The sequence below is a fragment of the Somniosus microcephalus genome, chromosome 2 (genome assembly GCF_052327205.1).
Source record: "Somniosus microcephalus isolate GS21.2 chromosome 2, FLI_Smic_1.0, whole genome shotgun sequence".
NCBI lineage: Eukaryota > Metazoa > Chordata > Chondrichthyes > Squaliformes > Somniosidae > Somniosus > Somniosus microcephalus.
The window spans coordinates 7,680,452-7,705,042 of NC_140988.1; the positions used below are offsets into that span (position 1 = coordinate 7,680,452).

General features: G+C 49.4%; 1 protein-coding gene across 1 annotated transcript in view; it reads right to left on the bottom strand.

Moving 5' to 3' along the window:
• The window catches only part of LOC147122533 (tetraspanin-5-like), a 159,368-nt gene that overhangs the window by 28,905 nt on the left and 105,872 nt on the right, over positions 1-24,591 (bottom strand). The window contains exons 2-3 of the mRNA XM_086005154.1: positions 21,684-21,734; positions 7,615-7,761 (exon numbers count right to left, since the gene is read on the bottom strand). Coding sequence (XP_085861280.1) covers positions 7,615-7,761; positions 21,684-21,734 — 198 coding nt within the window. The remainder of the gene's footprint in view (positions 1-7,614; positions 7,762-21,683; positions 21,735-24,591) is intronic.

The window sequence follows — 24,591 nt, forward strand, 5'->3', positions numbered from 1 at the left end:
AGAGAGGGGGGAAGGAGAGAGAGGGGGAAGGAGAGAGAGGGGGAAGGAGAGAGAGGGGGGAAGGAGAGGGGGAAGGAGAGAGAGGGGGAAGGAGAGAGAGGGGGAAGAGAGAGAGAGAGGGGGAAGAGAGAGAGAGAGGGGAAGAGAGAGAGAGAGGGGAAAGAGAGAGAGAGAGGGGGAAGAGAGAGAGAGAGGGGGGAAGAGAGAGAGAGAGGGGGGGGAGAGAGAGAGAGAGGGGGAAGAGAGAGAGAGAGGGGGAAGAGAGAGAGAGAGGGGGAAGAGAGAGAGAGAGAGGGGGAAGAGAGAGAGAGAGGGGGAAGAGAGAGAGAGAGGGGGAAGAGAGAGAGAGAGGGGGAAGAGAGAGAGAGAGAGGGGGAAGAGAGAGAGAGAGAGGGGGAAGAGAGAGAGAGAGGTGGAAGAGAGAGAGAGGGGGGAAGAGAGAGAGAGAGGGGGGAGAGAGGGGGGAAGAGAGAGAGGGGGAAGAGAGAGAGAGGGGGAAGAGAGAGAGAGAGGGGGAAGAGAGAGAGAGAGGGGGAAGAGAGAGAGGGGGGGGAAGAGAGAGAGAGAGAGGGGGAAGAGAGAGAGAGAGGGGGAAGAGAGAGAGAGAGGGGGAAGAGAGAGAGAGAGAGAGGGGGAAGAGAGAGAGAGGGGGGGGAAGAGAGAGAGGGGGGAAGAGAGAGAGAGGGGGGAAGAGAGAGAGAGGGGGAAGAGAGAGAGAGGGGGGGAAGAGAGAGAGAGAGGGGGAAGAGAGAGAGAGAGGGGGAAGAGAGAGAGAGAGGGGGAAGAGAGAGAGAGAGGGGGAAGAGAGAGAGAGAGGGGAAGAGAGGAGAGAGGGGGAAGAGAGAGAGAGAGGGGGATGAGAGAGAGAGAGGGGGAAGAGAGAGAGAGAGGGGGAAGAGAGAGAGAGGGGGAAGAGAGAGAGAGAGGGGGAAGAGAGAGAGAGAGGGGGAAGAGAGAGAGAGAGGGGGAAGAGAGAGAGAGAGGGGGAAGAGAGAGAGAGAGGGGGAAGAGAGAGAAAGAGGGGGAAGAGAGAGAGAGAGGGAAGAGAGAGAGAGGGGGAGGAGAGAGAGAGAGAGGGGGAAGAGAGAGAGAGAGGGGGAAGAGAGAGAGAGAGGGGGAAGAGAGAGAGAGAGGGGGAAGAGAGAGAGAGAGGGGGAAGAGAGAGAGGGGGAAGAGAGAGAGGGGGAAGAGAGAGAGGGGGAAGAGAGAGAGGGGGAAGAGAGAGAGGGGGAAGAGAGAGAGGGGGGAAGAGAGAGAGAGAGGGGGAAGAGAGAGAGAGAGGGGGAAGAGAGAGAGAGAGGGGGAAGAGAGAGAGAGAGGGGGAAGAGAGAGAGAGAGGGGGAAGAGAGAGAGAGAGAGGGGGAGAGAGAGAGAGAGAGGGGGAAGAGAGAGAGAGAGGGGGAAGAGAGAGAGAGGGGGGAAGAGAGAGAGAGGGGGGAAGAGAGAGAGAGAGGGGGAAGAGAGAGAGAGAGGGGAAGAGAGAGAGAGAGGGGGAAGAGAGAGAGAGAGGGGGAAGAGAGAGAGAGAGGGGGAAGAGAGAGAGAGGGGGGAAGAGAGAGAGGGGGGAAGAGAGAGAGAGGGGGGAAGAGAGAGAGAGAGGGGAAGAGAGAGAGAGAGGGGGAAGAGAGAGAGAGAGGGGGAAGAGAGAGAGAGAGTGGGAAGAGAGAGAGAGAGGGGGAAGAGAGAGAGAGAGGGGGAAGAGAGAGAGAGAGGGGGAAGAGAGAGAGAGAGGGGGAAGAGAGAGAGAGAGGGGGAAGAGAGAGAGAGAGGGGGAAGAGAGAGAGAGAGAGGGGGAAGAGAGAGAGGGGGAAGAGGAGAGAGAGAGGGGAAGAGAGAGAGAGAGGGGGAAGAGAGAGAGAGAGGGGAAGAGAGAGAGAGAGGGGGAAGAGAGAGATAGGGGGGGGAAGAGAGAGAGAGGGGGAAGAGAGAGAGAGAGGGGAGAGAGAGAGAGAGGGGAAGAGAGAGAGAGAGGGGGAAGAGAGAGAGAGAGGGGGGAGAGAGAGAGAGAGGGGGAAGAGAGAGAGAGAGGGGGAAGAGAGAGAGAGAGGGGGAAGAGAGAGAGAGAGGGGGAAGAGAGGGAGAGAGGGGGAAGAGAGAGAGAGGGGGGAAGAGAGAGAGAGGGGGAAGAGAGAGAGAGGGGGGGAAGAGAGAGAGAGGGGGAAGAGAGAGAGAGAGGGGAAGAGAGAGAGGGGGAAGAGAGAGAGAGAGGGGAAGAGAGAGAGTCGGGGGAAGAGAGGGAGAGGAGGGGGGAAGAGAGGGAGAGAGGGGGGGAAGAGAGAGAGAGGGGGGAAGAGAGAGAGAGGGGGGAAGAGAGGGAGAGAGGGGGAAGAGAGGGAGAGAGGGGGAAGAGAGAGAGAGGGGGGGAAGAGAGAGAGAGAGAGGGGGAAGAGAGAGAGAGAGGGGGAAGAGAGAGAGAGGGAAAGAAGAGAGATGAGAGAGTGGGGAAGAGGAGAAGAGAGGGGGAAGAGAGAGAGAGAGAAGGGGGAGAGAGAGAGAGAGGGGGAAGAGAGAGAGGGGGGGAAGAGAGAGAGAGGGGGGGAGAAGAGAGAGAGGGGGGGAAGAGAGAGAGAGGGGGGAAGAGAGAGAGAGCGGGGGAAGAGAGAGAGAGGGGGGAAGGAGAGAGAGGGGGGAAGGAGAGAGAGAGGGGGAAGGAGAGAGAGGGGGGGAAGGAGAGAGAGGGGGGAAGGAGAGAGAGGGGGGAAGGAGAGAGAGGGGGGAAGGAGAGAGAGGGGGGAAGGAGAGAGAGGGGGAAGGAGAGAGAGGGGGAAGGAGAGAGAGGGGGGAAGGAGAGAGAGGGGGGAAGGAGAGAGAGGGGGGAAGGAGAGAGAGGGGGAAGGAGAGAGAGGGGGAAGGAGAGAGAGGGGGAAGGAAGAGGGGGAAGGAGAGAGAGGGGGAAGGAGAGAGAGGGGGGAAGGAGAGAGAGGGGGGAAGGAGAGAGAGGGGGGAAGGAGAGAGAGGGGGGAAGGTGAGAGAGGGGGGAAGGAAGAGAGAGGGGGGAAGGAGAGAGAGGGAGGGAAGGAGAGAGAGGGGGGAAGGAGAGGGGGGGGGAAGGAGAGAGAGGGGGGAAGGAGAGAGAGGGGGGAAGGCAGAGAGAGGGGGGAAGGAGAGAGAGGGGGGGAAGGAGAGAGAGGGGGGGAAGGAGAGAGAGGGGGGGAAGGAGAGAGAGGGGGGGAAGGAGAGAGAGGGGGGGAAGGAGCGAGAGGGGGGGAAGAGAGAGAGAGGGGGGGGAAGGAGAGAGAGGGGGGAAGGAAGAGAGGCGGGGAAGGAGAGAGAGGCGGGGAAGGAGAGGGGGGGGAAAGAGAGAGAGAGGGGGAAAGAGAGAGAGAGGGGGAGAAGGAGAGAGAGAGAGGGAGAAGGAGAGAGAGGGAGAAGGAGAGAGAGAGAGAGAGAGAGAGAGAGAGAGAGAGGGAAGGAGAGAGAGAGAGGGAAGGAGAGAGAGAGCGGGAAGGAGAGAGAGAGCGGGAAGGAGAGAGAGAGAGGGGGGGAAGGAGAGAGAGAGGGAGAGAGAGGAGGAAGGAGACAGAGAGAGGAGAGAGAGAAGAGAGAAGAGAGAAGAGAGAAGAGAGAGAAGAGAGAAGAGAGAGGAGTTAGGGAAGGAGATAGAGGAGAGGAAGACACCCCGGGGAAGGGGTTGGACCCGGAGCCCCCGTGCACGGCCTAGCGCCTCAGGCCCGGCCCGACTCACCTCAGCCGAGCTCCCGCTCTGTGTATCTGTTTCCCCGGTCCCGCACTCACGGCAAGAGAGAGGGGAAAGGAGAGAGAGAGTTCTACGGGAAATTTCAAACTGGCTGTGAATGAACTGAAAGAGAAAGCAAGAAGGGCTTTCTATGCCATTAAAAAATCAATCCAAATAGAAATCCCAATTAGCATTTGGCTCAAAATTTTCAAATCAGTAATTGAACCAATTGCACTCGATGGCAGTGAGGTGTGGGGACCGCTAACACAACAAGAATTTGCAAAATGGGACAAACACCCAATTGAGATCCTACATGCAGAATTCTGTAAAAGTATCCTCCGGACTCAAAGGAAAACCGTAAACAATGCATGCAGGGCAGAACTAGGCCAATATCCATTAATAATCACTATCCAAAAAAGAGCCACCAAATTTTGGAAACACCTAGAAATGAGCAACCCCCAATGCTATCATTACAAAGCCCTGAAATGCCAAGAGAGGACCATAAAGAATAATACCCTCAGTCAACTAGTCCTGGGACTCAGTGAAGTAACTACTAACACTACTAACAATAACCAGCCCCAGGACAGTGACAGTGTAACACAAAGAATTTGACCCAACACAATCGTCGCTAAGCAAAAGGAAAAATATCTGTCATATTGGGCAGAAACAACAAAAACCCAAAGCAAACTCAATTGCTACTTGGCCCTAAACAAACAATACAACATGGCTGATTACCTGACCATGGTAAAGGATAGCAAACTGAGAAAAACCTTGACAATGTACAGACTTAGTGAACATAGCCTGGCGATCGAAAAAGGTAGACACAGGCAGACCCGGCTACCAAGAGAGGACAGGATATGCTCTCACTGCAGTCAGGGAGTGGTGGAGACAGAGATGCACTTCCTCACAGCTTGTAGAAAATATCAGGGCATAAGGGAGAACTTCTACCCAAAATTCACAAAAATATGTCCAGAATTCAGAAATTTGAAGGACGACCAAAAACTCTCATACCTACTAGGGGAAGAGAGAAATTGTGTAACACTAGCGGCACACTATGTTACAGCTTGCCATAAACAGAGGGACAACCACTAAATATAAGAAAAGAGTATATATAAATTATATGAAAGTATATTTATACACTCAGGGATATATCTGTTTATACACTGTATGGATAGATCTGTATTTTTGTGTACAAACATGAATGTTTTTCGATGCTTTGGCAACATAAGATGTAACTTGTCATGCCAATAAAGCGATTTGAATTGAATTGAATTGAATGGGAAGGGGAGAGAGGGAAGGAGAGAGTGAGGGAAGGAGATAGAGAAGAGAGGAAGACACCCCAGGGAAGGGGCTGGACTCAGAGCCCGGCCTTGGTGACCTGGAGCCCCCATGCGTGGCGCAGCGCCTCAGGCCCGGCCCGAGTCACCCCAGCTCAGCTGACACTCCGGCCCGACACCGCCGCTCGCCCGCCCGCTCGCTGTCTCTCGGTTCTCTCTGTGCAGATAAATAGGAGAGAGAGAGGGAGGGAGGGGGGGGGGGGAAGGAGAGAGAGGGGGGGACGCGCGGGTGTATGTGTCTGTGTGTGTATGCTCGCTGTCTCTCGGGCCGCGTGGTTGTCTCTGTCGATGTCTGTGTATCTGTTTTCCCGCTCCCGCACTCACGGCAGGCGGCAGGATTAGGCCCCGCCCACACACGCCATGAAACGCCCCCCCGTGACGCACCGCGCTTCCCCTGTAGGATTGGTCAACCATCACGTCACTCAACGCTAATGAGCGGATTTTGTCCATAGGATTGGTCAACCATCACGTCACTCAACGCTAATGAGCGGATTTTGTCCATAGGATTGGTCAACCATCACGTCACTCAACGCTAATGAGCGGATTTTGTCCATAGGATTGGTCAACCATCACGTCACTCAACGCTAATGAGCGGATTTTGTCCGTTTTTTGTATACTGTCCGAGCAATTTTTGTCTGCCCAAAAACTAAATATGCCTATGACACTCCCCTAATCATAAGCTTTCTTTTGATATAACATATGTGTAGGTACGCTCTATAACTTTTGAGTTAAGCACAGACAGACAGACAGACAGACTATAGATAGATAGATAAGAAATAGGAGCACTAGTAGGCCATACGGCCCCTTGAGCCTGCTCCGCCATTCAATAAACCCATGGCTGATCTTCTACATTGTATTTACACAGCATCTTTAACGTAGTAAAACGTCCCAAGGCGTTTCACAGGAGCCACATAAACAAAATTTGACACCGAGCCACATAAGGAGATATTAGGGCAGGTGACCAAAAGCTTGGTCAAAGAGGTAGATTTTAAGGAGCGTCTTAAAGGAGGAGAGAGAAGAGGAGAGGTTGAGGGAGGGAATTCCAGAGCTTAGGGTCCAGACAGCTGAAGGCACGGCCGCCAAATGGTGGAGCGATGAAACTCGAGGATGCGCAAGGGGCCAGAATTAGAGGAGCGCAGAGATCTCGGAGGGTTGCAGGGCCGGAGGAGGCTACAGATATAACTTCCACAAGTTAGTTTGTCTGACAAGATGAAATTAGAATTATATAATTCATCTGGAAACATTCACTATTCTATGTACAGAACACTTTCTGGTTCATTTTTTTTTTTTAATTTAAGAAAAATAAAAGTAAGAAAAAAATCCAAAGTCGGCCAACACCACCGCCGTGAAAAGAGGAATCCATATGTTCACTGCAACCAAATTAGTCAATATCTCCCAGCATTCTGGTTTTTTTTGTTTAAGCAAGTCAACTGATGGTCTTTTCCAACTTCCCTGCACCCCCCCCCCCCCCCCTTGGTAAGTTCTGTCCCACATATGGAGTATGTGCGCCCCCTAATTTTACTTCCTGTACCTTGCAAGGACGGAAATGCCCAAAATGAAAGAGAAACTGTAGAAAACACAATCAGTTTGTCCACCTGCTCAGAGCGCACGGGACCTCTTCAACGTCTAAATGTTCACTCCGAGAACTCTGGCCTCTTGTCCATACCTCACTTCCATCGCCCCACCATTGGCGGCCGTGCCTTCAGCTGCCTGGGCCCTGAGCTCTGGAATTCCCTCCCTAAAACCTCTCCGCCTCCCTCTCCTCCATTAAGACCTTGCAATTTTTTCCATATTGAATCTAGTCGCAAACCCGGTTAAGGTCCCTTTGCAAGACCGCCGCTGAATTCATAGTAATTCACTTCCTTTCTCTGGGACTGTGGTCATTCTCTACCCCAGAGGGCTGTGGAGGCTCAGTCATTGGGTATATTCAAAACAGAAGTCGATAGATTTCGGACAAGTAAAGGCATCAAGGGATAAGAACATAAGAACATAAGAAATAGGAGCAGGAGTAGGCTAATCGGCCCCTCGAGCCTGCTCCACCATTCAATAAGATCATGGCTGATCTGATCCTAACCTCAAATCTAGCAGCACGGTGGCATAGTGGTTAGCACTGTTGCCTCACAGCGCCAGGGACCCGGGTTCGAATCCGGCCTCGGGTGACTGTGTGGAGTTTGCACATTCTCCCCGTGTTTGCGTGGGTTTCCTCCGGTTTCCTCCCACAGTCCAAAGATGTGCGGGTTAGGTTGATTGGCTATGATAAATTGACCCTTAGTGTTAGGGGGATTAAATACGTGGGGTTACGGGGATAGGGTGGGATATGTGTTGATGTAGGGGTTACGGGGATCGGGTGGGATATGTGTCGGTGCAGGCTCGATGGGCCGAAATGGCCTCTCTCTGCACTGTGGGGTTTCTGTGATTCTGTGAAATCAGAAACGGGGGGGGGGCACACGCGCTCGAAATCTTTCTAGCCTCGTTTCGAAACCTCTTTGCAGATCCCAGGATGTCACTATAGTTACAGATTTCCCACATCCGAGCAAACAAACACACTGGGCTGGCAAAGCTCCAGGCACTTTCTCCGTGAAGAATATTTGGAGCACTTACAAACTTCAGCAGGAAAGTGTTCTCTCGCAGAGCCCCAATACATCCTGCAAATCCCAGAATGAACATCACACCTCCGACCACCAGAAATAGCCAGACTGGATCAAAGCCACCTAGATCCGTGATTGATGAAATGTTGGACAACACGCCCTAAAAGAAAAACAACAGATACGTAGCTCATAGAATGTTATAAACACAATTCAAAAATTGTAAGAACATGAGAAATAGGAGCAGGAGTCGGCCATTCGGCCCCTCGAGCCTGCTCCGCCATTCAATAAGATCATGGCTGATCTTCGACCTCAAATCCACTTTCCTGCACGATCCCCATATCCCTTGATTCCCTTAATATCCAAAAATCTATCGATCTCTGTCTTGAATATACTCAACGACTGAGCCTCCACAGTTCACTGGGTCAGAGAATTCCAAAGGTTCACACCCCTTTGAGTGAAGAAATTTCTCCTCCTTTCAGTCCTAAATGGCCGACCCCTTATTCTGAGACTGTGACCCCTGGATCTAGACTCCCCAGCCAGGGGAAACATCCTCCCTGCAGTTACCCTGTGAACCCTCTAAAGAATTTTGTATGTTTCAATGCAATCACCTCTCATTCTTCTAAACTCTAGAGAATATAGGCCTAGTCTACTCAATCTCTCCTCATAGGACAACCCCCCATCCCAGGAACCAGTCTGGTGAACCTTCGTTGCACTCCCTCTGACAGGTATATCCTTCCTTAGGTAAGGAGACCAAAACTGTGCACAGTACTCCAGGTGTGGTCTCACCAGAGCCCTATACAACTGTAGTAAGACTTCCCTACTCTTATACTCCAATCCCTTTGTAATAAAGGCCAACATTCCATTTGCTTTCCTAATTGCTTGCTGTACCTGCATGCTAACTTTCAGTGATTCGTTTACGAGGACACCCAGCTCAATCTTCCACTCTGAATTTCTATTTAAGGACAAACCATTTCCAAATTTTACCCTCAAAATATCTTGTACAATATAAAGTGCATTAAAACAAGAAAGCAATGATAAGTTGGACACTTGTATACATATTTGCTGATGTTTATTGCAGTGTTCAGAACTTGCACTCCACTGGCGCCAAGACTTTTAAAAATCAACTATTTCAATCATTGTGGGACCACAATTCTTTGATCAACCACATAGTCTGTAACTGCGGCTGAAGCACACATGAAAGATTTGCAAAATCTGGCTAGCCCGGTTTATTAATCTTTCCTCCGACCCCTCCCCCTCTGCTCGTGAGCAAAGAGACCCTGTCGATTGCACATCGCAGTTTCATCAAGCATGTAACCTGAAGTCAGTTCAATGATGCCACAGCAATCAGTTCACGAGTTAATCAGCGACAGCACGAGTTACATTATCCGCCTGCAGATAGAAGCTTCTCGCACAATTGACTGCTCCATGGCGCCATAAAACTGATGAGGCTTTAAGAATTGAATTGGGTATTCCTAGAAGTATAAATGGCATAGACCACACAATTATGACTACATATTAGGAATGTAATATATCAATGCTGGTTAATATATGCTGACAGCCAGACTTCTGAGTAACAAGTAGAATGGTTAAGACCACACTTGGTATACTCTGCACAGTTCTGGTCTCCATACGATTAAAAAACAGAGAGGCACTGGAGAAAGTACATAAATGATTTACTGGAATAGTACCAGAACTGAGAGGTTAGAACTATCAGGAAAGATTGAATCGGCTGGGGCTCTTTTCTCTAGAAAAGAGAAGACTGACGTGTGACCTGATCGAGGTCTTTAAAATTATGAAAGGGTTTGACAGGGTAGACGGAGAAAATGTTTCCACTTGTGAGGGGACCAGAACTAGGGGCCATAAATATAAGATATAATCACTAATAAATCCAATAGGGAATTCAGGAGAAACCGCTTTACCCAGAGAGTGGTGAGAATGTGGAACTTGCTGCCACAGGAAGTGGTTGAGGTGAATAGCATAAGATGTGTTCAAGGGGAAGCTAGATAAACACATGAGAGAGAAGGGAACAGAAGGATATGCTGATAGGGTTAACTGAAGAGGGGTGGGAGGAGGCTCGCGTGGAGCATAAACACCGGCACGGACCTGTTGGCAAAATGGGCTGTTCCTGTGCTGGAAATACTTTGCAATATTATGTAAGTAGCCAAGGATTGAGGCCAAGGATTTTCATTTTTTTTATTTTTTTTACACAAACTTGTTTTTCTCTCCCTGTCTGCTGGGCTTCTGAAGGCCAGTAACCTTTCATCGCTGCCAAACTTTGCCTGAGAGAGACAGTAAAGTAGTTGGAGCAAGACACAATGAAAAGAGAGAGAGAGAGAGAGAGAGGACAAACTGTGCAGAAAGAGTATAGCGGAGTGACAGAGTGCGAGAGGGGGAAATCACACGACGGAGCACCAGAGAGAATTAAAGAAAAAGAAAAATGCTCCACGTGTTGAAAATCTGAAACAAAAACAGAAAAAAGCTGGGAACACACAGGTGGTCGGTCAGCATCTGTGGAGATAACAGACTGTTGATCTTTCGGGTCCGTCAGAACATCAACTGTCTATTCTCTCCTCAGATAGTGAGGATCTGGAATGCACTGCCTGAGAGGGTGGTGGAGGCAGATTCAATCGTGGCTTTCAAAAGGGAATTGGATAAGCACCCAAAAGGAAAAAAATGTGCAGGGCTACGGGGAAAGGGACTAGCTGAAGTGCTCTTGCAGAGGGCCGGGCCGGCACGGGCTCGACGGGCCGAATGGCCTCCTTCTGTGCTGTAACCATGCAATGCTGACTGACCGCCTGCATGTTTTGCCTGAGTGAGAAGATCGTGGGTTCAAGTCCCACTCTAGAGACTTGAGCACAAAATCTAGGCTGACAGACACTCCAGTGCAGTTACTGAGGGAGTGCTGCACTGTCGGAGGTGCCGCCTTTCGGATGAGACGCTAAACTGAGGCCCCGTCTGCCCCCTCAGGTGGCGTAAAAAAATCCCACGACACTATTTCAAAGAGGAGCAGGGGAGCTCTCCCCGGTGTCCTGGATAATATTCACTAAAAAAAACCAGATTATCTGATCATTATCATATTGCTGTTTGTGGGAGCTTGCTGTGCGCAAGTTATTGGAAACCATTATCAGGGACAAAATAAACTTTCATTTGGAAAGGCATGGGTTAATCAACGAGAGCCAGCATGGATTTGTTAAAGGTAAATCATGTCTGGCTAACTTGATTGAATTCTTTGACGAGTTAACAGAGAAAGCTATCAAGGTAATGCAGTAGATGTTGTATATATGGACTTTCGGAAGGCATTCGACAAAGTGCCACACAGGAGGCTTGTTAAGAAGTTGGAAGCCCATGGAATTAAGGGGAAAGTGGCGGAATGGATACACAATTGTCTCAGTGACAGGAAGCAGAGGGTGGTGGTGGATGGATGTTTTTCAGACTGGGAGGTGGTTTGCAGTGGTGCTCCCCAAGGGTCGATTTTGGGTCCGTTACTGTTTTCAATTTTTATGAACAACCTTGACGCAGATGTAGGGAGCAGGATTATGAAGTTTGCAGATGAAACAAACTTGGCAAAGTAGCAGTTAGCGATGAGGATAGACTTTAGGATGACATAGACATGGTGGTGAAATGGGCAGAATCGTGGCAGATGGAGTTCAATGCGAAATGTGAAGTGATGCACTTTGGGAGGACTAATATGGAAAGGCAGTAAACTATAAATGGCGCGATTTTGAAAAGTGTGGGATGAGCAGAGAGACCTTGGTGTCCTTATACACAAACCCTTAAAGCTGGCAGGGCAAGTTGATAAGATGCTCCTGCGATCTCTGTGGTGAGAAGTTTGGCTTTTTCGATACGCAAGTGATTTCAGCGCTCTGTAGCGGGAATTCCCGAGTGCGATGCTGCTGTGACGTCACCGAGCTGTCTAAGCAGCCAATCGCATTTCAGCGTTGTCACAGACAGGGAACCAGGAAATGAGAATCTGCTTTTATCCGGACTTTTTTTTAAAAATGTTGCGGAGAGCAAACCAAAGATTGGGGCTCTCACTTGGGGATAAGGTAGAACCTGAAACCCCAGCTACACCTAATCCAAAAAGGCTTAACATTTAATGGGGCATTTTGACAGCGATATTAGCGCGGAAAAACCCAAGTTTTCGTCAGTTTCACTGATTGCCGGCTATAAGAACATAAGAAGTAGGAGCAGGAGTAGGCCATACGGCCCCTCGGGCCTGCTCCGCCATTCAATAGGATCATGGCTGATCCGAATCTAGACTCACGTCCACTTCCCTGCCCTCTCCCCGTAACCCCTAATTCCCTTATCTGCTAGGAAAATGTCTATCTCCATTTTAAATGTATTTAATGTTGCAGCTTCCACAGCTCTCTGGGGTAGCAAATTCCATAGATTTACTACCCTCTGAGTGAAGAAGTTTCTCCTCATCTCAGTTTTGAAAGGGCAGCCCCTTATTCTAAGATTATGCCCCCTAGTTCTAATCTCACCCATCAGTGGAAACATCCTCACCGCATCCACCCAATCAAGCCCCCTCACAACCTTATATGTTTCGATAAGATCGCCTTTCATTCTTCTGAACTCCAATGAGTAGAGTCCCAACCTACTCAACCTTTCCTCATACGTCAACCCCCTCATCTCCGGAATCAACCGAGTGAACCTTCTCTGAACCGCCTCGAGAGCAAGTATATCTTTTCTTAAATATGGAAACCAAAACTGCACGCAGTATTCCAGGTGTGGCCTCACCAATACCCTGTATAACTGCAGCAAGACTTCCCTGTTTTTATACTCCATCCCCCTTGCAATAAAAGCCAAGATTCCATTGGCCTTCCTGATCATCTGCTGCACCTGCATACTAACTTTTTGTGTTTCATGCACCAGGACCCCCAGATCCCTTTGTACTGTAGCATTTTGCAGTTTCTCTCCATTTAGATAATAACTTGCTCTTTGATTTTTTCTGCCAAAGTGCATAACCTCACACTTTCCAACATTATATTGCATCTGCCAAATCTCTGCCCACTCACTTAGCCTGCCTATGTCCTTTTGCAGGTTTTTTTATGTCCTCCTCACTCACTGCTTTCCCTCCCATCTTTGTATCGTCAGCAAACTTGGATATGTTGCACTCGGTCCCTTCCTCCAAATCGTTAATATAGATTGTAAAGAGTTGGGGTCCCAGCACTGACCCCTGCGGAACACCACTAGTTACTGATTGCCAGCCTGAGAATGAACTATTTATCCCAACTTTTTGTTTTCTGTTAGATAGCCAATCTTCCACCCATGCCAGTATATTACCCCCAATCCTGTGATTTTTTATCTTGATCAGTAATCTTTTGTGTGGAACCTTGTCAAATGCCTTTTGGAAGTCCAAATACACTACATCCACTGGTTCCCCTTTATCCACCTGTATGTTACATCCTCAAAGAATTCGAGCAAATTTGTCAAACATGACTTCCCCTTCATAAAACCATGCTGACTCTGTCCTATTAAATTATGTTTATCCAAATGCTCTGTTACTGTTTCCTTAATAATGGACTCCAACATTTTGCCAACCACAGATGTTAGGCTAACTGGTCTATAGTTTCCAGCTTTTTGACTACTTCCCTTCTTAAATAAGGGTGTTACATTAGCAGTTTTCCAATCTGCCGGGACCTTTCCTGAGTCCAGGGAGTTCTGGAAAATGATCACCAATGCATCCACAATCCCTACCGCCACTTCTCTCAAGACCCGAGGATGTAGGCCATCAGGTCCGGGGGATTTATCCGCCTTAAGTCCCATTATTTCACTGAGTACCATCTCCTTAGTGATTTTAATCGTGGGGGGTGGGCAGGAGGCGGGGGGGCGTAGACAGTGTCGGAGCAGTGAATGGCCGACCGCAACTTCAGGATATCCCCGTTTAGATCTGCACGCGTTACATCCTGAAGTTGCGGTCAGTTTCAAAGCAGTAATAGCGGCGCACACAGTCAGTTATTACCCACCGCAAACTCCAGCAGCCTTTTGTTTTGAAACAGTTGGTTGTGAGGCGCACATCAAGTGAACAGCTGACAATAGAGGTGTTTGAAGGAAAGGGGAATAAAGGGATACGAGAACAGGGAGGGGACATGGGATTAGGATTAGTGCTCATGTGAAGGATAAATCACCAACACAGCCTTGTTTCAGCTTTACAATTTCTAGGTACTTCTACTTAAAGTACAGCCGAGACTAGAAATTGAGCAGTTAACAGTCGCTGCTACTGGATTGCGTTGCCAGAACAATTAAAAAGTAGTTAAAGAAAAACTGGAGTTGGAGGAGGTGGTGTCGGGGGGGGGGGGGGGGGAAGGAGGGGGGAGGAAAGAGGGGAGAGAAAGAGGAGATGAAACTCGAGATTCTGCCCGGTTTCTGACCTGCTAAAGAAAGAATGAATTTGCATTTCTATAGCGCCTTTCATGACCTCAGGACGTCCCAAAGCTTGCCGTGGAAGGCAAATTGGTTGCCATGTTTCCGACATTACAAAAGTGACTCCACTTTGGAAAAAGAAACGTAGGTCATTGGCTGCAAGGCGCTTTGGGAATTGTTCCAGTTCAGCTGCACACCCGCGCGGTGGTCTGGAGGACCCGCGGGCGGGGGTCCTGTGGGCCGGGGGGGTCCGGAGGTCCCGCGGGCCGGGGGGGGGGGGTCTGGAGGTCCCGCGGGATGGGGGGGGGGGACCGGAGGCTGCTCAGCGGCTTTTAAATGGAAAAATCGTGCACATTGGAAATATGAATGGGCCGCGTACCCCCCCAAAAAAATTAGCAGGAACATTGGCTTTGGGACGTCCTGAGGCTGTGATAGGCGCTACATAACTGCAAGTTCTTCGTTTGTACTTCAGCAGTGAAAAGGGGAGAGCTCATTAGCAGGGACTGGGGAGCAAGCCACGTAGCAGTAGGTGAGCGACACTCGGAAGCCTAAAGGTAGGAGAAAAGAACACATCCATCTGCTCACCCGTTTCTAAAGAAAGAAGATGTTTGCATATTTTTTATTTTTTCGTTTTTATGGGATGTGGGCGTCGCTGGCAAGGTCAGCATTTATTGCCCATCCCTAGTTGCCCTCGAGAAGGTGGTGGTGAGCCGCCTTCTTGAACCGCTGCAGTCCGTGTGGTGAAGGTACTCCCACAGTGCTGTTAGGGAGGGAGTTCCAGGATTTTGACCCAGCGACGATGAAGGAACGGCCGATATATTTCCAAGTCAGGATGGTGTGTGACTTGGTGGTGTTCCCATGCGCCTGCTGCCCTTGTCCAGCGCCTTTCACCACCTCAGGACGTCCCAAAGCGCTTTACAGCCAATGAAGTACTTTTGGAAGTGTAGTCACTGTTGTAATGCAGGAGCCCTGTTCCTGGGACTAGGGACAGGGTCACTGGCAAGGCTTGGAAGCTAAGCAGAGCCAGGCCTGGTTAGTACCTGGAGGGGTGACCATCAGGGAAGACCAGGTGCAGGTGGTCACGGAAGGAGCCCCGGGAGGGGCGGCTGGTGAGCAGGCCCGGGCGTTGGGCTGAAGATTGTCGGACAGGAGGAATGGTGGAAATGGAATGGCGGCGCGCACAGACGCAGCGGCTTTGCTTCTCCCAGGACGGTGCTATTTATGTTTAATGTTAATGTTATTCGTGGGAGCTTGCAAGATCACATTTCGTTGTTCATGTACTTGTGCATTGTACAATGACAATAAAGTTGAATTATTATTAAACACGGCAGCCAATTTGTGCACAGCAAGCTCCCACCAACAGCAACGTGATAATGGCCAGATAATCTGCTTTAGTGATGTTGGTACGATAAAGATGTGAGTGTGTTTACCACCACCCACTGGCTCGGCTCTGCTGTTCCGTCAGGGAGGAAGCTGGTCAAGTCCATGTTGTAAAAACACTTCAGTTTACAACCAAACTTCACAAAAACAGGCATTCATCAAAATCTGATACTTCTCCAAATAGGCATACTGCGGACAGCCACAAATAAACCCACGGGTTGCCATCGGACTGCATTCCTTGGACAAGCTGCACAAAACCCTGTGCCGGTGCCACCCTCATTTATTTTTAAATTCAACCACACAAATCAAAAATTGTGCTTCTGCCTTAAATGTCGCCCCTTTTTGGATACTAAGGGAACCAAGGGATATGGGGATAGTGCAGGAAAGTGGAGTCGAGGTAAAAGATCAGCCATGATCTTATTGAATGGCGGAGCAGGCTCGAGGGGTCGAATGGCCGACTCCTGCTCCTAATTCTTATGCTCTCTAGGTGCCTTCTCTCAGCAACTTGCATTTATATAGCGCCTTTAACATAGTAAAATGTCTCAAGGCGCTTCACAGGAGCGATTATAAAACAAAATCTGACACCGAGCCACATACGGAGATATTAGGACAGGTGACCAAAAGCTTGGTCAAAGAGGGAGGTTTTAAGGCGCGTTTTAAAGAAGGAGACAGAGGCGGAGAGGTTTAGGGAGCGAATTCTAGAGCTTAGGGCCTAGGCAGCTGGAAGACTTGCATTTCTATAGTGCCTTTCACGTCCACCGGATGTCCCAAAGCGCTTTACAGCCAATGAAGTACTTTTGAAGTGTAGTCGCTGTTGTAATGTAGGAAATGCGGCACCAATTTGCGCACAGCAAGCTCCCACAAACAGCAATGTGATAATGAGCAGATAATCTGTTTTTATTTTAGTGATGTTGATTGAGGGATAAATATTGGTCCTACTGCAGATAAGGACCATAAATATAAGATAGCCACTGACGTAATAAAACTCACTACGCACTTGGTTCGAGTATAAAGCAAGGCTTTAATCAACTTGTTTCAGAACATGGAGGTCTAGTTATCTTTCACTAGTTCCTGTTTACAAAATGTCCTGGGCAAGCTGGGCCCACGCCCGAGTATTTATACTCCTTGGACGGCACCACTAGCTGGCTGTCCAGTGTTATTTCATGAGTCTTTCTTCATGGATCATAAGATTCATAACAGTCACTAATAAATCCAATAGGGAATTCAGGAGAAGGTTCTTTACCCAGAGAGTGGTTAGAATCCCAAAGCCTTTCCACCATCTACAAGGCACAAGTGAGGAGTGTGATGGAATACTCTCGACTTGCCTGGATGAGTGCAGCTCCAACAGCACTCAAGAAGCTCAACACCATCCAGGGCAAAGCAGCCCGCTTGATTGGCACCCCATCCACCTCCTTAAACATTCACTCCCTCCACCACCGGCGCACCGTGGCTGCAGTGTGCACCATCTACAAGATGCACTGCAGCAACTCGCCAAGGCTCCTTCGGCAGCACCTCCCAAACCCGCGACCTCTTCCACCTCGAAGGACAAGGGCAGCAGGTGCATGGGAACACCACCACCTCCAAGTTCCCCTCCAAATCACACACCATCCTGACTTGGAAATATATCAGCTGTTCCTTCATCATCACTGGGTCAAAATCCTGGAATTCCCTCCCTACCAGCACTGTGGGAGTACCTTCACCACACGGACTGCAGCGGTTTAAGACGACGGCTCACCACCACTTTCTCAGGGGCAACTAGGGATGGGCAATAAATGCTGGCCTTGCCAGCGACGCCCACATCCCATGAACAAATAAAAAAAGAATGTGGAGCTCGCTACCACAGAGAGTGGTTGAGGGGAAGCTAGATAAACACATGAGGGAGAAAGGAATAGAAGGAGATGGTGATGGGGTGAGATGAAGAGGGGTGGGAGGAGGCCCTTGTGGAGCATAAACACCGGCACGGACCAGTTGGGCTGAGTGGCCAGTTTCTGTGCTGTAAATTCTATGTTAATGAACAGGAAATAATTGGTTTGTTTTTATGTGGATGACTCCAGCAAGGCTACATTTATTGGCCAGCTCGAACTTACATGAGTAGACCAGCCTTCTCGTGGCAACTCTTTTTCTTTTTAAAACATCTGAGCACTTCCGATGTTATCAAAAGTGAGCGAGATAAGTGTGGGATTATTCGTCTTCTTAGGCAGTCCCTCGGAACCGAGGATGACTTGCTTCCACACTAGAAATGAGTTCTCAGGTGACTGATGAGTCCAATGCGGGACCTACAGTCTCTGTCACAGGTGGGGCAGACGGTGGTTGAAGGGGCGGGTGGGTGGGGTGTTTGAGTTGACGTGCGCTCCTTGCGCTGTTTGCGCTCGGCTTCCGCTTGCTTACGGCGAAGAGACTCGAGGTGTTCGGCGCCTTCCCGGATGCTTCTCCTCCACTTCGTGTGGTCTTGGGCCAGGGATTCCCAGGTGTCGGTGGGGAAGCTGCACTTTTTCAAGGAGGCTTTGAGGGTGTCCTTGAAGCATTTCCTCTGCCCACCTGGGGCTCGCTTGCTGTGTCGGAGCTCCGAGTAGAGCGCTTGTTTTGGGAATCTCGTATCGGGCATGCGGACGATGTGGCCCATCCATCGGAGCTGATCGAGCGTGGTCATAGCTTCGATGCTGGTCTGAGCGAGAACACTGACGTTGGTGCGCCTATCCTGCCAATGGATTTGCAAGATCTTGCGGAGACAGTGTTGGTGGTACCTCTCCAGTGCTTTGAGGTGCCTGCTGTACATGGTCCATGTCTCTGAAGCATTCAGGAGGGCGGGTATCACTACTGCTCTGTAGACCATGAGCTTAGTGCCGGGTTTGAGGTCCTGGTCTTCAAACACTCTCTTCCTCAGGCTGCACTGGCACACGGAAGGCAGTGTTGGACTTAGTCATCAACGTCTGCTCTTGTTGACAGTAGGCTCCCGAGGTATGGAAAGTGGTCCGCGTTGTCCAAGGCCTCGTCATGGATTTTGATAATCGGGGAGCAGTACTGTGTGGCAGGGGCAGGTTGGTAGAGGACCTTTGTCTAACGGATGTTTAGTGTAAGGCCCATGCTCTCGTACGCTTCAGTGAAGGTGTTGACGATGGTTTGGAGTTCAACCTCAGTGTGCGCAGACGCAAGCGTCGTCTGCATACTGTAATTCAATGACAGAGGATGGGGCGACCTTGGATCTGGACTGGAGGCAACGGAGGTTGAACAGTTTCCCGATTGTTCTGTAGGTTAGCTCCACTCCAGCGGGGAGCTTACTGAGGGCGAGATGGAGCATTGCTGCCAGGAAGATCGAGAAGAGTGTTGGTGCGATGACACATCCTTGTTTGACTCCAGTCCGTACGTGAATTGAGTCTGTGGTGGAACCGTTGGTCAGGATCATGGCTTGCATGTCGTCGTGAAGCAGGCGGAGGATGGTGAGAAACTTTTGAGGGCAGCCGAATTTGAGGAGGACACTCCATAATCCCTCACGGTTGACAGTGTCGAAGACCATTGTGAGGTCAATGAAGACCATGTACAGCGGTTGGTGCTGTTCCCTGCATTTCTCTTGCAGTTGATGCGCGGTGAAGATCATGTCCATTGTGCCCCTTAGTGGGCGGAATCCGCATTGCGACCCTGAGAGGAGCTCTACCCGCCACCACCTCAGCACAACCCCAGCCCGGCATGAGGTCGAAAAGGACATCCAACAACTGAAGAACAAGGTCGCAGGAGCAGATGGAATCCCCGCCGAGGCTCTAAATCATGGCAGAGAAGCACTATTGGCGCAAATACATGAACTCATTTCTCTTATCTGGAAGGAGGAGAGCATGCCAGGGGATCTCCGAGACGCCGTAATCGTGACCATCTTCAAGAATGGTGACAAGTCCGATTGCGGTAATTACAGAGGAGTGTCCCTGCTGTCTGCCACAGGGAAAGTCATCGCAAGAATCCTCCTCAATCGCCTTCCCCCAATGGCTGAAGAGCTCCTCCCAGTGTGGGACTGCAGGCTCACCGGTGAACGAATTGGGTTAGGAATATAGAACAGGAGGAGGCCATTCAGCCCCTCGAGCCTATTCTCCCATTCAATTATATCATGGCTGATCTGTATCTGTATCTTAACTCCATCTGCCCACTCTGGTTGGCAACCCTCAAAACCCTTACAACAATCCAACAGCTTTCATGTCACTTTTTTGACCTACACTGGCTCCCGGTCCGGCAACACCTCGATTGTAAGATTCCCATCCTTGTTTTCCAACCCCTCCATGGCCTCGCCCCCGCCCCCACCCCCCCCCCCACCTCTCTGTAATCTCCTCCAGCCCTACAACCCTCCGAGATCTCTGTACCCCCTCCAATTCTGGCCACTTGCGCATCCGCGAGTTCCTTCGCGCCCCTCCATTGCTGACCGTGCCTTTGGCTGCCTGGGCCCTACGCTCTGGAATTCCCTTCCTAAAACCACTGCGCCTCTCTCTCCTCCATTAAGCCGCTCCTTAAAACCAAACTCTTTGACCAACCTGTCCTAATAGCTCTTTATGTGACTCGGTGTCAAAGGTCAATTCGCTCCCGTGAAGCGCCTTGGGATATTTTACGAGGTTAAAAGGCGCGGTATAAACACAAGCTGTTGTGCTGGTTCAGGACACAGTCATAACCACGGCAGCGCTCGAGTTATTGTGTACAGCAAGCACTCTGGATGATTCGCACTTCTATTTGTTGCACTACATAAAGACCTGCAGTATCAGATCTAGGTTCCAATGACACAAATCCTCCTTTATAATCGTGTTTTCCTTTAAATTGCATTGCAAGGCACTTTTACTGCAGCCAAGACTGATGCAAATCACAAATCAATAATTCCTCTTCAAGCGAAGTTTTGAAAAGGAGGGTGCTGCAAGCCGGTCTCTTTTTTTTTATGCATCGCAAGAAAAAGATAGAATCAATAAACTTCAAAGAACGCTAATCCCGGCGCCAATTAACGAGCCCAGTTTGTATCATTAGCGCACGGCCAAAGCGTGGGGGTCAGCGATCGCTGTCGAAACAATCCGCTGCATTATTCGTGACTCGTGGTATTCATTTCATCCGACTCCCTCCTGCCGCCCACTCCCAATTCCCCGCATGTCACTGCAACAAACAGGTTCTGTATCCTTCTGGTTTATTTATTTCAGGGACCCATTGTGCGCAACAACAAAAAAATGGAATATTTCTGAATACATTCATTATTCATTAAACAACACAACTGCATTCCGTCGCCTGAAGTCACAAAGGCCCCAAACTCCAAGAGAAAGAGACCGATGCGGAATCATAGAATCGTACAGCACAGAGGGAGGCCATTCGGCCCATCGTGCCAATGCCAGCTCTTTGAAAGAGCTCTCCAATTAGTCTCACTGCCCCCGGTTCTATTCCCATAGCCCCGCAATTTTCTCCAATTCAAATATTTATCCAATTCCCTTTTGAAAGTTACTATTGACTCTGCTTCCCCCGCCCTTTCAGGCAGCGCATTCCTGATTATAACAACGCACTGCGCAAAAACATGTCTCCTCATCTCCCCCTCTGGTTCTTTGGCCAATTACCTTAAATCTGTGTCCTCTGGTTACCGACCCTCCTGCCAGTGGAAACAGTTTCTCCTTATTTATTCTATCAAAACCCCTCATAATCTTGAACGCCTCGATTAAATCTCCCCTTAATCTTCTCTGCTCTAAAGGAGAACAACCCCAGCTTCTCCAATCTCTCCGCATAACTGAGGTCCCTCATCACTGGTACCATTCTGGTCAATCTCCTCTGCACCTTCTCCAAGGTTTGACATCCTTGTCAAGGATGGATAAATCAGGCCAGACAGTTAAAATATACCTGCTATAAATAAACACTAAATAAAATGTATTTTTATTGTGTTGATTTGAATTACATTACATTTAAAAGTAGAACATTACTGGGAGGCTAAAGAGAAGACATTCAGTGTAAAGACTCTTTCAGGCCTACTTACATACTAGTTTTTCTTTTAAATGGCCTCTCCTACTGGGTAGGAGAAACACAAAATTTAGAGCACAGAAACAGGGCATTCGGCCCAACTGGTCCGTGCCGGTGTTTATGCTCCACACGAGCCTCCTCCCACCCTCTTCATCTCACTCCATCAACATATCTCCTATTCCTTTCTCCCTCATCTGTTTATCTAGCTTTCCCTTAAATGCATCTCTGCTATTCACCTCAACCACTCCCTGTGGTAGCGAGTTCCACATTCTCACCACTCTGCCCCCCTCCCTTCCCGTCCCTTCACCTTACTGCCACCCTCCCCTCTCCCCTCTCCTCAGTGTAATGTCGAGTGTGTTTCCTGTATTCGGGCTGCCTTACCTTTTCACTCCATGCCCACAGACCGACTCCTAGAAAGGCCACTCCCAGCAACTGCAAAACACAAACAATGAGGAAAATAGTTGGTCCTTTGGAAGACAGGGATTTACTAATAATCTTTAGGCTTGTAGAGACACTGAAGCGTATAGTATAGAAGATTAAGGGCTGATCTAATTGAGCTGTTTAAGACAATTAAAGGATTTGAGAGGGTAGAGAGAGAGAAACTATTTCCTCTGGTTGTTGGGGGTGGGGGGGGGCAGCAGTCCAGAACAAGGGGGCGAAACCTTAAAATCAGAGCCAGGCCGATCAGGGGTGATGTCAGGAAGCACTTCTTCACACAAAGGGCAGTGGAAATCTGGAACTCTTTCCCCCAAAAAGCTGGGGGGTCAATTGAAAATTTCAAAACCCTGAGTGATAGTTTTTGTTGGGTAAGAGTATTAAGGGTTACGGAGCCAAGTTCGGATACAGATCAGCCAAGATCTAATTGAATGGCGGAACAGGGCTCGAGGGGCTGAATGGCCTCCTCCTGTTCCTATGAAGTCAGGAGCGATATATAGTCTGAGATCTCAGGTGCTATGGTTCAAGGTAAGGTTACAGAAGTGTAGGGTAAAAGGTCTTTGACTGACCTGTCGGTCCCTTGCACCTAAAAAAAAAAAATCATACTTTGCTCCCATCATTTTTTTTGATGCACTCTCTGGCTGTGTCACCTTGTATTAAAAATGTGCACAAGTTAAGCTAAACGCACTGGTTAGGCCTCAACTGGAATATCGGGCTGGATTTTCATTAAGCTGTCGGGAAGGAGGCGGGACTACAACTTTCGGGTTTTAGTCCCACCTCCATCGACGTCCGGCCAATCGACGCAATTTTCCCTTGATTGACCGCGTTGTGCCCGCCCAGCGGGCTCAGCAGGCCAATTAAGGGCCACCCGGCAACAGGTGATGTCACAGACTGAAATTTCATCTGTCAAGAGTTCTTGACAGATGAAATATCAGTGTTTCACAGCTGTTTGAAGCTGTCAAACACTGAGTCTGACTTCTAACCTGAGTCCTTCTACGCAGACTCGGTTAGAATGGTCACCGGCACTGAAAGCTGCAGGCTGTCACTTTTGACAGATCGCAGCCATTCAGCTTTCAGTTCCGGCTGAGTGATGGACTCCCGACGCCCAGAGGAAGAAAGGCTGTAAAGGTAAGTACAGGTAAGTAAAACTTCTTTACACACTTTAGACACACCAAACACACTTAACTTTGCACTCATGCACCCATCACTCACCTGAACACCGACATCACGACCCCTCCAAGTCCTTCAACCCGACGGCCCGCCTGCTCTAACCTGGCGTGGTTTGGAGCCGTCGAGAATCCCACACGACACCCCTCAAAATAGGGATTAGGCTAAAAACTGCCTGTTAACTACCTGTTAACAGGCAGTTAATTGGCACTAATCCCTTCCCGCCTCGGGTCGGCGGGTCCCAGTGCGGGGCGGGTACCTGCCTCCCTTGAAACTTACGTGGAGGCAGGTTTTGGGCGGGTTGGTGTCGGGACCCCCGATTTCGGGATTTTTGCCCCCCGCACGCCTGAAAGCCCGCCTCACGGCACACTGAAAATCTAGGCCCATTGTGTCCAATTCTGGGCATCACACTTCAGGTAGGACGTTGAGGCCTTGGAGAGGGTGCAAGGGAGATTTACTAGAATGGTACCAGATGAAAGACCACAGTTACATGGAGAGACTGGGATTGTTCTCCTTAAGAGCAGAGAAGGCTAAGGGGAGATTTATTAGAGGCGTTTAAAATCACGAAGGGTTTTGATCGAGCAAATAAGGAGAAACTGTTTCCGCTAGCAGGAGGACACTGATTTAAGGTAATTGGCAAAAGAACCAGCGGAGGTAACTTTCGTCAATGGGACAGTTTTGTTTTTCCACATCGAATTACATAGAATGCACAGCACAGAAACAGGCCATTCGGCCCAACTGGTCCATGCTGCTGTTTATGCTCCACACCAGCCTCCTCCCACCCCTCTTCATCTCACCCCATCAGCATATCCTTCTATTCCTTTCTCCCTCATATGCTTATCCAGCTTCCCCCTTTAATGTATCTATACTATTCTCCTCAACCACTCCCTGTGGTAGCGAGTTCCACATTCTCCCCACTCTCTGGAGTAAAGAAGTTTCTCCTGAATTCCCGATTGGATTTATTAGTGACTATCTTCTATTGGTGGCCCCTAGTTCTGGTCTCCTCCACAAGTGGAAACATTTTCTCTACGTCTACCCTATCGAACCCTTTCATAATTTGAAAGACCTCTATCAGGCTGCCTCTCAGCCTTCCATTTCTAGAGAAAAGAGTCCCAGCCTGTTCAGCCTTTCCTGATAGTTGTAAACTCTCAGTTCTGGTATCATTCTATTAGTGGTCATGTATGAGCATTCTTGTACTGAGACGGGGTAATGATTTAAAATCATTGATGTTAAGTCAGTAATTTAACAGAGGGGAGATGAGAATTTTGTTTTTTATACAGCGAGTTGTTGTGATCAGGAATGCGCTGATTCAATAGTAACTTTCAAAAGGGAATTGGATAAATACTTGAAAAGGAAAAATTTGCAGGGCTAATGGGGAAAGAGCAGGGGGGAGTGGGACTAATTGGAGAGCTCTTTCAAAGAGCCGGCACAGGCACAATGGGCCGAATGGCCTCCTTCTGTGCGGTGTGGACTCAGAAATCCCTTTTCTGCTGCAAACTGACTTTCACCTGCATATTTCAGGGCAAAGAAACGACTGTAGCCTTTCAAAGCCAGCCCCACGGTGGGCAAGTGACACCTCGATTTAAAATTTTCAGCTTTTAACAAAAATCTACTATTACATCTCCAAACTGAAGTAACAACGCCATTGCTGCAACATACTGGAAATCCGTATCCAAGTGTGCCGCCT